A 14,127-nucleotide genomic window follows, 5' to 3' on the forward strand; every position below is an offset into this window, starting at 1 on the left:
CTAAACCAAAGCTGGGTATATAAATTGACCAATCATCTTTTAATAGAACCAATAGAACTAATTACACCGATATCTGCGACATATGCCCATGCATTTCCTATATACAATTGTAAACGGCTGGACCATTGCAAAAACGCGACTACCACTTAATTGCTGAAACCTCACGATTTTGCAACGCAGCGCTGTAATTGCAGATAAAAAGAACTTCTAAATACACTCTAGAGGACGCTTTCATAAAAAATAATTCAACTTTCTTAATTTTTAAACGATGATATTGGTTAAAATGATTCTCAAAAACTGCTCTGATATCAATTAATCTTGAAATTTATATATATATACCAAAGTTATTATCATGTAAATTATCGCTGCGTGTAACAAAAAAAAATTAATGTTCTTATCACAAAATTAAAAGGAGTTACAAGCTTGGCCCTAAGATGTTTTTCTTAGTATATCGCTGATGGAGGTGTTTCTCATATTTATATACTGTATATACATTTCAATATTAGCTTCATAACATCTACAAACAACATCAGTTGTCTGCTGAAGGTTGACTTTGTAGAATTAGGAATATCAATTTCATTTGACGTCCTAATATAGTGATCTTCAAGGGTGGATCCAGTAGGAGGGCACGGGGGTACGTGACCCCCGTTTTGATACTAAATTTTAAAATTTCAATGCAAATCAATGTTATGTGCTTCTCACTTACCTATTACTTTTTTACCGGTATTTTAATCTGACGAAGACAGAAAAAGGTTATGGGTGAGTTTGTTAGTGGGCGAGTTTGTTAGGGGGAGATTTTGTTAGGGGGCGATTTTGTTAGGGGGCGACTGTGTATAGTCGGTGGGGAGAGTTTGCTGGGGGGCCCCGAGTCTGCTAGGGGGCGAATTTGTTAGGGGGCAAGTTTGTCAGGGGACGAGCTTGTTAGGGGGCGAGTTTGTAAGGGACGAGTTTGTAGGGGTCGAGTTTGTTAAGGGGCGAGTTTGTAAGGTGGGGGCGAGATTGAAAGGGACGAGTTTGCTATGGGGCGATTTTACTGGTTCCCATTGTGCAAGCTCTTGGAACGTATTAATCTGATCATTGTTTTTTGTAGGTCTGCACTAGTAAAAAAAGAAAATAATGCAGGAACATCCTATTTATGATTAACTTATTAGTAATATTGTTGTTATATTTTCATATTGTGTAAATAATTGTCTGTTGAGCTTATTAGCATATTTAATTCTTACTGTATTGACTGCATTAGTGTACAATTGAAAATTATAACAAGAAAATTAATTTTTTTGTCTTGTTAATTGGGGTCTAAAAAAGGAGCGTTCACGTCGCGGCCCTGTTCCTACCAATTATTTTACCACTATACACAAGGATCGTAATGTTCAGTTTTTAGAACTAAATCAACATCTCTTCAGAGTATGAACTCGTGAATAAACTCAATAAGAAGTCTTGTTAATGAATAGATAATACCGTTATAACATCCTTCGATTAAACTCTTAAATTGACAGGTTTTATTCACTTTCCTAGTGAAGTAAATCAATCAGCAGAAATTTGATTTTTTTGTCTTACTGGAAGACTTTATTTTGATGTTTCCAAAATTTATTTAAAGACAGTATAAAGGAAAGAGTACATTCTGGTATAACAAGTTCTCGTAATCTCGAAAGCTCTGATGAGGGCAGTATAATAGAGGCAGTAGAGTATATTGGCCCTAATGGCTACCCATACAATAAAGATCTATTATTCAATCAGCCGAGTGTTTCTAGCGGACATAACGGCCGCCCATACAAAAAAGATCTATTAATCAATTATTCAGAAGGGCACTAATAGAGTCCTAACGGCCGCCCATGCAAAAAAGATCTATTAATCAATCAGCCAAGTGGTTCTAGTGGCCTGAAAGGCCGCCCCCACAAAAAAGATCTATTAATTAATCAATCAGCAGGGTACTCTTAGAGCTCCTAATCAGAGATAAAAAAAAAAAAAAAAAGATTTTACTTCTAGCAGTCACTATAATCTTCAGTATGCCATATTACTGGAATATGTTGATTGGTGACTATGCTATTCTGTGGAAGTATTAAAATCATTTTAATACCTTCTCCATGCCTGATTGTAGTAACAGGGGTTGACAAACATTAACAAAAATAAATCACAATGTAATGATCTTTATTATTTATTACACTTTAAAAACAAAATCTGCTACAGATGTAGCATATAATATACCGTAGAAATGTTTTTGGTATTGACATGGATATACAAAATAAATACAATATAAACCTACTATATGAATAGCACATAGGTACTATAAATCTATGAGACTACTCTAATAGATCTTGTGTTCACAACCTGAGATGGATGCATTCTCTCTGATGAATGACGGTAGGTTGCAACAATTGTTGTTGAAATTTCTCTACATACATGGTTAATTCCAACACAGATATGATTCTGCCATTGCCACAATTTTCTGCAAAGTTCTCAGTCGGGGCCCTCTCCCTACCTCTGATGGAATCTGCATTATTAAAAAACTGAGCACATTTTCATCATATTTTGCAATCCCTTTTATGTAGTATACTATATCATGTGCCTTTGGCTAAGTATGATAGAGCAGAGGAATGCACTGAACGAAGATATGTTGATACACAAAGCCCCATGCTCTAGCAGTGTTCTTTCAAAGTACTGCTTCATATTCAACATCTAGGCCTATTAACTTGACGAGCCAATCGTCAAGATGAAAATATTTTAGGGAGAAAATCTGTCAGGACAGTTGGTATTGCAAGATTTTGATCCTAAAATTGAAAGAAACGGGAAAAAAACATAAGATTATATTCAGTTTGACAATAAAAGAAACAAATAATTGTCCTAATAGAAGTAGCAGCAGTAGTAGTAGTAGCAGTTGTAGTAGTAGTAGCAGTAGTAGTAGTGGTAGTGTTCAGTGCTGGAGAACAGTTAATCTGATAGGGAAGACTGGGCTTCAGTATAAGCCATGGTACTGAGGTGCACCCATAAATATTTTTTTTTAACTTAAACTTTTTACAATACAATCTAGCCCAAGATAAATTGTCACAGTTGACTTGATTTTTACATTGGAATATTTTAAAGGGTTTAGAATTTAAAATGCACCATATATCTATAAAAAAAAAAAAAGCTCCTCAGTGACGCCTTCATAACTTTGGGTAAAACCATTAAAGTTATAAATTTGGAGTATTTACAGCATGTAACAACTTTTGATGTTTACATAATGTGTATTAATGTGTTTAATATGGTTCTATTATTGCTAAGTAAGTAAGTTTTGAATGCATACGTTCCATATTTTAGGTGTTTAGAACAGAACTTTCAGTCTTATCCATTATGTGAGATTTATAATTTTAAGGTATATTAAAATTTGTAATGGAATATGCTAGATACATGGGACAAGGGCTAAGTAAATGCTGATGTGCTTGATTGAATTGAGTGACTGCTTTAATCCAATTAATTGAATAAATCAACTAAATAGACTGATTCAAGTGACTGACTGACTGAAAGACCAATTGACTGATTGATTGATAGATTGATTGTGATTGATTATGATCTGTCATATCCTATTTTACACCTTTTACCACAGGTGTTGAAAATGTTAATGCTGGTAATGTTAATTGTCAGATAATGAATTTCCAACAGTTGTCGTTAGCCTGTGCAGTGTAAGCAACCTTACCTCAGTTTGGCAAGTTTCCAACAACACAGCCAGGAGAACAGGTACATTAACTGCTGTCCCGTGAATCTTGGGGTAGAGATTTGTAGCAATGATTTAGTCAAAATCATAATGAAATAAAGCATATTTCAATATGTTTGTAGTGTATTCCTAAAGAACTCACATAAATTTACTTTAAAATATTAAATTGCTCATTTCAAAGAATCAATGTAGTTATTTTCCCAAGACACAGATTTAAACAATTAAATTTTAGCTGATTTTATAAAATGTTTAATAGGAAAATCCGTAAATTTATCAGCCAATTTAACAGCCTATGACAAAGAAAGTAAAGAATTGTTCATCCAATTCGAGACCCCTCTAATTCCGAGACACTCTAAATCAAGAACACACTTTTAAAGTCCCACCTAACAATCTTCAATCTTTTAACACACAGCAAAATCCCAAACCAGAAACCACCCCACATTTTGGGTTCCAACTGCTGTCTCGAATTGGAGGGTAAACTGTATGTACATGTGTATGTACTAGGCCGACGGTCAGCAAAATATGGGCCACTGCTCAATTTTGGGTCCAAAACATTTTTGGAGGACCACAAAGTCGCCCAGAAAAAAAAATCAAAAATTCGTTTTTGTAAAACTGCCTTATTGGTATATAGAAAAAGGCAGTTATACACAATTTTGTAACTAATAGAACATAAAATTAAGTTAAATTACTGTATATTGTAAGAACATGGAGGTAATTTTACTGATCAGAACTTCTTGACACATTTTGGTATGTTGGTCCTTGGCGTGGCTGGGCCTAGACTTGGTACCTAGAATCTAAAGTAGGCTGTGAAGTAAAAATTTTGCAGAATGCTGTATTAAGCCACAGTAAAGAAGAACATCTTACTGTGTACATGTTCTAGCTTACAATAAGTGAGTTCTTACCGTATGTGCATGTACTCTCTTCCTACTCTGAGCTGCTCTTTGGGTAGGATCAGCTGGGTATCTTATCTTTAGGCGTCTACTGATATAATCAGTACAGTTATAGACACAAGCAACCTAAAGTATAGAAAAGTACAGTAAATCACAGCACCAGACAAAATGAGTTGAACTAAGCTTGAACAAGATCACAGGATAAGTACTACTTTTTGGAAGGTACCATTCCAAATACCAATAGCATACGAATATAGTGGTCAAATTTCATGATCGCAAGAATAATCCATTTCAACCTCACCAAATACCTCACACAAGTAAAAAATGTAGTTTAAAAAATATGTTTGAGATCAAATCCTTTGCTTTACCTCATAATATTCTTGTGTTGAAGGCAACAATAACTGAATTGCTTGCTTTCTGTACATACTAGGAAGGAGATCTTTGGTGCCAACCTCAACAAGTCTAGTGAAAACAGAATGGATATTAAAGAAAATTAAACATGTAATGAAAAGCAATCAAGTCATATATTGTGTAGTTATTATTACATTATCTAATTGTGTTAATGTCATAATTATACAGTACTACTACAAATGTACCAAACAACTTGTTGGTAAGGAGACTGTTGCTGTTGCTGCTAATGATAATGTTGATGATGTCACCATAATCATCATAACCATAATGACGATGATTAACATGACTATGACGCAGACTTCTGACTATAAAACTGTGTAATGTTATAACCATAGTACTAAAAATGCACCAATCAACTTTCTGATGAAAACAATGGTAAGGACAATGATGCTGTGGCTGTTGCTGATGTTGGATTGATGGATGGATGAACTTATTCGGTGTAAACACCATGTATAACCCACGAAAGTTTGAAGAAGACTTATTCCTAGTGGGGTCCTTCTGGTGGTGACTGGGCAGTACACCGGGAGACAATCCCCTACTCCCTTCCGAATAGTGTACTGTATTCTTCAACGTGCACACGGGCCATAATGCATACGGTACCAACAGCTTAAATGTCTCATCTCAAAAACAGTGGCTACCACCAGTTTAGCAGCTCTCACTAATACTGACATCAAGATCTGTGAGGGAGATCTGTGTTTGGTAACACAACGCTTGACCGCCAAACACAGAGATCTTCGTGTTTCAGATTTTTTAACGTAATCCGATAAATGGGGTAATTACCGACATGTACTAATAAGTTGAACACTATATTCAGTCTGGACTGTAGGTATTTCACTTGTTTTCACTCATTTCATTTGTTTCTTTATGAAATCGCGATTATATCAGCTTCGTTGTGTGAAAGTGCGTAAATCTCCAAAGGTGCGTCATTTTTATTTTACTGTTACGGGTCACAGATTGTGATTAGAATAAAGTGTTTGGTACCATTGTAAAGCTAAGATGTTTGTAGTTCTTGTAATATTCATTACATGTCAGTCTGATCACATGTGCACTCACAACGAGCTTCGGAAAAATGTTATAATTCGCTAAAATGTCTGGCGGTGGCTGATACTATTTTTTCAAACCCCTGGCGGTCAGAGTGTTAAGAGAATTATTGACACTCACCTTAACTGCACTGGGAGTTGTGAATACAGATCTAGCAGCATGTCAGTGGTCTGGTGAAATACAGAATCACTCTCACTGCTTGCGTGGCATAGACAACTTATCTCAATCTGGCTTCTTTGCATTATGGTGGGTAGGCCTAAAAAAGACTGGGATTCTGAAAGAGACAAATATAGTCCAAAAAATATAATCCTTATGAATATCAAAGGTTGCTATGAAGTCAAATGAGAAAGTTACTTATATCATGTATTGTTTGTAATAAATTGTGAAATACTGTTTAGAGAGTTAATTGTAAGTTAGTAAAATGATTTTTTCCTATGTACAGTACAGCACAACTGGAAAACGAAAGTTGTCTTATGACATCTCTAAGTATTAACGACAAAACAATGTATAGTTAATATTTGTGTACCTTAGTAAGAGTAGGAATCAAATTGTATATATACTACATTGAAAAATTTAATCTAACAACTCACAATATACCTTTAGAAGCATCATAGTGAGTTCCAACTGAAAAGGACCTGAAAGAAAAACAACACACCTTGTAACATCTATCAATTTGCTTGCATACATCCATTCTTTCTATTTCAATTCATCAACTTAACACCCCATCTATCCTTTCTTGAATCCATCCATCTTTCCTTCTATTTATTTATTCATTTATTTATTCATCCATAAATCTATTTATCAATTATTCCATCCTTGTTTCTTTTCATCTTTTATTCATCCATCCATCATTCCTTCCTTCTTGCTTTCATGGCTTTCCTCTATTCGTCCTTCAATTCATCCGTCACTGAATAAAATAGTAATCAATATTGTCATGTAACATGAAGTGCCGCTGTCCACATTGAACAAACCAGTCAATTTTTCTGGGAGTGATCTAATTTAGTTGAACTAGCAAGTTTGGCCAATGTGAACATGGCTTAACACACCTTTGAGGTAGGTCAGCATTCTCAATCACAGACATCATGTAGTAACCTGGAGGAAGAAAAATCTCACATAATAAATAAAATATATAATAATAATATCAGCATCAGGCTATCTTAAACATTTAACTAAACTCTATTGACATTTGATTCATATGATTTGTTTACTTAAAAAACGAAAACAACATAATTGAGTAGCAAAGACAACTACAAATGAAACCTTAAAATGGAAAATGAAAGTGACCCCAAATGCTTGAAATGGAATATTCCCCTCTATTAATTCCTGACTGTTTTATTTGACCAATGAGTAAGAATGTAACGCTATCAGTCTTAGGTAGTGGGGTTGTTTGTTCATCATTGGGAAACATCAAGGATTTGTAGATTCAAACCAAATTTTTCCCACACTTACCTGAAAACACAGCAGAAGACACACCAGTAAGGTACAGATTACTTTCACTTGTAAGAACTGAAAATACCTGAAGAGACAATTACAATGTAGATGTTGTAGTAAAAACCTTTTCAAAGGTCATTAAAAGAAGTACAGTGTTGTTTATAGCAGTGCTTCCAAACTTTCTTCCTGGGGAACCACTTCGGTTATTGGCCTTACACCGCTGACCCACCTTGTCAGAACATTGATAAGTTCTCTTCTCTTATAGTCATTTATGTTGTTTTGTCTTCTTTCAGTGACAGAATAAACATGATTATCAATTTTTTTACAGAAACACTTCCGTAACCCACTGAAAATATTGGCAGCTCATTTTTGAGTCGCAGTTTGGAAAGCACTGATCTACAGTAATTCTTCATCCAATGAGAAGTTAGGTGGTAAGAGTGATCTCTACATCCACCAACAATACCTTCTAGAACATACAGTGTATCATTTGTATCTTGAGTTGTATAGATGAAGCGCTGTGATTTGTTTGCATGGCAAAAAAACAATAAATAATAATTTAAATTTTGGTACACCACGGTTATATTGTCTCAGTTTTTTAATAAAACTATCATTAAGAAAAATAATTGTAATAGAATGTTAAATTAACATTTACAGTTTCAAATAGTAAATGTATCAAATATATCAGCTACCCACTTAGGTTTACAAAATTCAATTGAAATTGAAGGTAATTTATGTTACCTGCTCTGGATCTGTAACATCCACACAAACTGCTTCCTAAAAAAAAAAAAAAAATCAAAATTACAACAGTAATCTGATTTTATTAGACATAAAATCTAACGTCTTTAAACTTGGCTGTAGTTTGGTGGGTAAAATGCTTGCCTTTTTGACAGTGGCAGCATCAGGGGGTTTAAGTTTATTTTCGAGGTAGTCTTTTTATTTCAATTTTAAGCACAAACTAAAAAAAAAATAAAGGTTAAAGGTTACAACATATTTACATACCAATGCTACAGGTTTGTACATGTCTGGACTTGAGAACCTCATGAAGCCTCTGTCCATCAAAGCATTGCTCATCCACCACAAGAGTGCCATCTGCAGCCAAGCCGCCTTACCATGCAAGTAACACATCCCCGGATTTACAATGTCGTGGCTATAAACAACAAAATAATCACAATTAATATTGGAGTTCTGGCATTATTGCCCTTGAAATTGAAAACAATATAAGTCATCGACAATATGCAACATAGCTGAGCGAGTGGATTGGTCAAGCAGTTGGGCAGAGGTACTGCAACAACTTACATTGGCGTTGGCTTGAGAACCTGCTAACTCATGGTTTTGCTGGTGTAAAAATATTTTTGGAAAAGGACTTCAAACAGGATATCCCTGGTTCATGGCACAATGTGTTTAGGCAACACAAAAAAATCTGCTATGATGGAAAATCTAATGTGCTACATGAAACATGAACATTTTGCAGTTTGGCATGGTAGAAATTTTTTTATCTCGTTTTACTTACTTAGACTTAACAAAAACGTGTATATTTCTAATCCAATTTTATTACTTACTTGATGCTTAGGAGGCCATTCTCTATTCCATAAGGCACATGTTTTATTGGCATGGTATCTGCTTTACTTCCATGGACTTCTATAACTTTGACCTCTTCTTCAGAAGGCTTAAAAATGAAACCATTTAAAATGTTTGTTTTAAATTCAATGCACAAAAGTCATCATCAGGTACAGTTTGTGGATTGTGACATAGCACATTCTATAGTATAACAGCTTTATTTGGTGGTGAATGTGTCAGTACACCAGGTGGCACTCCCCTACATTTTTCCAAAGAGTGTACCTCATTTTTTTAAATGCATATGGGTAATATTGCACACAGGAATCATCTCATCTGTATAAGGACAATGCGCAATTTCCATAGAGAAATTTCTTATCTAAATGAATGGGACTAAACTGCAGGCTGATTCTGTAGCCACAATTAATTCCTCAATCGGGTGCTTTGGCTTAGTGATTGCACAATTGCCCTTAATAGCTGACACAGTATTCTCTTGAGTGGTAAGTGGCATTTTTGGGAGATTCACTAGCCATCTTTTTAATTGTGTTCCTGCCTTACTGACATTTGGGCTAAGACTAATTGTTAGTGTCAGTATAGCAAAACTGTCATTCACAAAAAACAGTGAGTATTGGTTTAATTTTTTTTAAATATCTCTATGGAACTTGCATATTGGAAACCAGATGAAACTATTTAACCAGTAATAAACACTTAACAAAAACATATAGATGAAAACAATATGTTTAAAAGAGTACAACTGGTATGCACTCAAACAGGCATCCATTCACTCACCTGGCCAGTTTAGAATTTAATCTACCTGATGAAGTAATATTAGTTATTATGTATAAATATAAATAGCTACTTACAGTTTCTGGATGTAGGATATTTGGCAGTTGAAGTACTGAGAGGTAGAGTTCTTGTGATAATGAATTATACAATGCCTGCAAGAAATAAGGGCATAACATTATACTGTTTTTTCATCATTAATTACCATAAAAAAAAAATCTCAATAGATTGAGCAGTTTTAGGTATAGTGTTTGGATCTGCAAGACAAATGTTTGGGGGCTCAGTAGACAAGCCCAACTAGAGGGGTTGGAGCTAAGAAGCGGAGTAGAGCAAGCTGCAGTAACAGCTAAATGGACTGAGCATGTGATTAAGATAATCTAGAAAATTTGAAGTAGCTTTTAACGTACTGTGGCCTTTTTCAAGTTTTCTCGAATACGCTTTCCTTCTGTGCGAAACTGCATTTTCACTTCCTGAGAAGCACTTTTCTGAAATAACAAAATACACACAACATAGAAATATTAACACACACAAAAAAAAAATGCTTAAATGCACCTGGTCACTCAACCCATAATTTGCAACTGCACTTTATAACCGCAAGGAAGAGGCACATTATAAATGCCTGTAGGTAGCATAGGTTTCAACACACTGTAGTGTAACTGTAAGGTTGAGAGTCGGAAGTACAACCGATATGGCAACCTGGGATTTTAGATGGCTTCCTAAATATCTACCTGTCTGTTGAAGTTCTTTCCTTCTTCCTTTAAACTTTCCCTCCTTGTTTGCAAGAAATTCATGTTTTCTTCAACATCTTTTACTCTCTCCCAAAGGTACATCTGTAATAAAATAGAAAGAAAACATTTTTTATAATTATCTTTGCAGAGAAAAAATATTGTTCCCAGCAGGGTTTTTACTGGATAACGAGCGTCTGTGATACACTTTTGACACATTTTTGTGATTATTAATTTTTTTTTTTTTTTTTTTTTGCCTATTCGCATCAGTAGCACAAAACCAGAATACCAGGGACAGTATAAATTTTTCAGGAATTGTACAAATTCGCCTTTTCATATGAATCGTTAGACGTCTTAAAGTGATGACAAACAATGGAGTTGCAGCGGTGCGTAACTAACTAAAAGTCATATCTTCATGAGTGTTGTACGCAAATATATTTTTTTCTAGAAATTCTCTTAAACACACAGTATTTAACAATTCATAATAAATACAATAAAAAAAATTTCAGCCATTGGCTGCTGTTTTTTTTTTTTTTTTTTGATACAGAAATAAATTGATTTAAAAAAAAGCAGGCTGTTGTCACTTGCGAGAGACAATGCCATTTTTTTAGACTTTTGATTGACTTACTATTTTATTCAAATCTACACGTAACTTCCTCTTCAAAATGCTTTCTTTCAGGTAAACCACATTATCTTCATGAAATAATTTATGAAAGTCAAACTCTGGCTTCATAACAAACGGCACCCTTTCAGACTCAGTTGCTGTTGTAAACAACGACGTCGAATAATGCATCTTCTTGTTGCCAGTCACCAAAGCAAGCCTAGGCCTACGGGTATGCCTAGTATGTATGGGTCTACTAGGCCCACTACTACCTGCATGTTGTCGGAAATGTCGCCTAACGCAACCGGCTAAGCCAGGCCTTGCAATTCCTATATAAACATTTACTTGAAAACAGCCAAACCTTAAAATATTATTAAGTGACATATTACGCTATAACATGAATAAGAAGTATAATAATTATTAATACGATTATGTTAAGACATCCATTAAATTTCGTCAAATAATGTTCGTCCAACTACAACAACACGCTCCCCTTACAGTGTCCGCCATATTTCGCTCTCTTATAAATACATAATTAAAAATTAAATATAAATATATTTAATTAATTTTTGGATTACAAAAACTACTTATGTAATATTTTCTTTAATTGAAATTATATAACATTACCATGTAGGCCAGTAATACAAGCAATCTTGGAGGCATTTAAAATGACTAAAATATAAGTTTCTATTTAGGAAGCCTGGGCTAAAGTTGAATGTGAACCCTCGATAATATATGGAGCGCCGTTACTGCCTTCTATATTGATGTTTCATCATTCTGTTATTCTCAATCGACATTCAGTTCTCAATCGACATGCTGTTGTTCTCAATCAGCATTACGTTGTTCTCAATTGACATTACGTTATTCTCATTTTACATCATGCAATTCTCATTTTACATTATGTGTTCTCAATCGACATGCTGTTGTTCTCAATCGACGTTACGTTATTCTCTATTCGACATGCTGCAGTTCTCAATCGACATGCTGTGGTTCTCATTCGACGTTACGTTGTTCTCAAATGACTTGCTGTTATTCTCAATCGACATGCTGCAGTTCTCAATCGACATGCTGCGGTTCTCAATCGACATGCTGCGGTTCTCAATCGACATGCTGCAGTTCTCAATCCACATGCTGTATTCACAATCTACATTCTGTTGTTCTCAATCGACATTACGTTATTCTCATTTTACATGATAATTCTCATTTTACATTATGTTTATTCTGAATCGACATGCTGTTGTTCTCAATTCAACATGCTGCAGTTCTCAATAAACCTGCAGTTCTCAATCAACATGCTGCAGTTCTCAATCGACATACATTATTCTCATTTAAAATTCAGGTGCGGATCCACAAGAATAATGCTATATTACATGCCGTGCCCCCCACCCCACCTTCCACCCCGTCAAAATTTTCTTTGATCCGCCCATTTACATCACGTTATTTTCCGTTTAATACACGGTTATTCTTAATCGACATTACGTTACTCTGAACATTTTGTTGGGGTCTAGGGGTGGGGGTGGGTGGAATGGTAGTCTTTGGGAGGTTTCTGATGGGAAATTTTATATCAATTATTTGCCGTTCTAAAAAAAAAGAAAGCATAACTGGCTACATCATACATGTCCAATAAGTTATTACATATAGATCGTTTAACTTATATAGGCCTATATTCCGAAATAAAAGATAAAATGAATATATGAATATAATTCTCTCTCTCTACTGGTTGGGGGTGTGGGGCCGCCCAGGGCCTCAGTGGGATCGAGGGACAGATCCAGGGGTGGCGCCAGCATTTGTCAGACGGGAGGGGGGAGTGATGGCCGAGGTCCCCGACGAGGGGGCCGATGCCCCGACGAGGGGTCAGATTTCCTCGACGAAAGCAAAGTGGGCGTGGCCGAGCTTCGATTAAAAGGTTTCGAAAGTGGTCCTGGGGGCGAATCCAGGGGCGGATCCAGAGATGTCCAAAAAGGGGGGGGCGAAATTTGGGCCGACGAGACAACAATGTCCTAGGGGGTCCGGGGGCATGCCTCCGCGAAATCTTTGTGTTCTAGACGTACGCCAGAAAATAACATTTGAGGCATTCTGGGCTATCATTTTTTCTTTTTCTTTCTTTTTTTTCTTTCTTTTTTCTTTTTTGACCTCCCAAAAGGGGGTGGGGGCGGGCCGGGGGCCCCCTAAATCCTCCCCTGGAATCCCCGGAATATTTTGACAATTTAGGAGTTTCAAAGGCTTATATCGACTTTATAGTCTACTAATATGTAGAAAATACATATACTTTTTTTTCTCCCCGACGAATTGTGCTTTTTCTCCCCGGGGGGTGGGGCAGATCTCCCCGACGGAGGGCCCTGTGACGTGACGGTTGTTGACTAAAGTATGGTCCTAAAAGAATCGGTCACACAAAAACAATTTCTGATGGGAATTCGATGTGAATGCAGCTAAATGTAATATGTCATTATTAATATTGTACTGTACCGGAACAACAATATAAACAATACAGATAAAAATACAAATAACAATTTATGAAAAGGCATCGCTTTAATTGACAAAATGGGAAAAAAAAAACCTGGCAACGAACAGAGCTGTCCTTAAAATTGGATAACAACCTGGCAATTAATTATTTATAAACAAGCATCGCGAGTCGCTATCGTCATGAATCGCTGGGAAAGAACGTTGTTTTTAGAAATAAAATGCTAAAAACTGGTGTAATTAGTGAGAAAACTGGATGAAAAAGAATCGTAAGAGATTGTTAGCAGCGCACAGTAGGTAAAAAGATAATTTTTGAAGATAGAAGTGTTACAGTACTAAAGTTCATTAGTGCCCGGATGGAATATTAAAGTAGTAGGCCTAGGCCTAGGCCTATACTGAATTCGATGACGATGTGATGATATTGGATTGGATTGGCCATATAGGCCTAGGCCTATATCATTATGCTGTTCTGTGTAGGCCTAGGCTAGGCCTAGGTAGGTGGCCTAGGCCCTAGTTTAAGATGTAGGCTAGGGCCTATGT

General features: G+C 35.7%; 2 protein-coding genes across 3 annotated transcripts in view; one reads left to right on the forward strand and one right to left on the reverse strand.

The window, feature by feature from the left end:
- Nucleotides 1-2,139: 2,139 nt before the first annotated feature.
- LOC117120015 (serine--tRNA ligase-like) lies at nt 2,140-11,630 on the reverse strand. The gene is made up of 15 exons (XM_033265015.1): nt 11,155-11,630; nt 10,530-10,631; nt 10,209-10,286; nt 9,882-9,956; nt 9,024-9,130; nt 8,464-8,611; nt 8,203-8,238; nt 7,483-7,549; nt 7,080-7,125; nt 6,631-6,668; nt 6,154-6,307; nt 4,950-5,043; nt 4,594-4,707; nt 3,674-3,739; nt 2,140-2,768 (listed from the first exon to the last, which is right to left on the reverse strand). The coding sequence occupies exons 1-15, from the start codon at nt 11,509-11,511 to the stop codon at nt 2,706-2,708; spliced, it is 1,545 nt and encodes a 514-aa protein (XP_033120906.1). The 5' UTR covers nt 11,512-11,630; the 3' UTR covers nt 2,140-2,705.
- Nucleotides 11,631-13,742: 2,112 nt separating this feature from the next.
- LOC117120006 (cap-specific mRNA (nucleoside-2'-O-)-methyltransferase 2-like) overlaps nt 13,743-14,127 on the forward strand; it is a 16,448-nt gene continuing 16,063 nt past the window's right edge. The window contains exon 1 of one of the 2 annotated variants that reach the window (XM_033264991.1): nt 13,743-13,884. The gene's annotated coding sequence lies outside the window, so the exon portion shown is untranslated. The remainder of the gene's footprint in view (nt 13,885-14,127) is intronic. The other variant, XM_033264992.1, reaches the window with a different exon arrangement.

This window comes from Anneissia japonica, unplaced genomic scaffold (assembly GCF_011630105.1).
Source record: "Anneissia japonica isolate Jap-2015-1 unplaced genomic scaffold, ASM1163010v1 scaffold9290_len831353_cov190, whole genome shotgun sequence".
Taxonomy (NCBI): Eukaryota; Metazoa; Echinodermata; class Crinoidea; order Comatulida; family Comatulidae; genus Anneissia; species Anneissia japonica.

What these genes read in the sequence shown, in the direction of transcription:
- LOC117120015 (XM_033265015.1), bottom strand. Translation starts at nt 11,511, where the DNA reads ATGTCACTTAATAATATTTTAAGGTTTGGCTGTTTTCAAGTAAATGTT. An exon ending in GAAAGAACTTCAACAGACAG is followed by an intron (nt 10,287 to 10,529) that starts GTAGATATTTAG and finishes TTGTTATTTCAG; the next exon opens with AAAAGTGCTTCTCAGGAAGT. An exon ending in AATGCTGACCTACCTCAAAG is followed by an intron (nt 6,669 to 7,079) that starts GTGTGTTAAGCC and finishes TTTTTCTTTCAG; the next exon opens with GTCCTTTTCAGTTGGAACTC.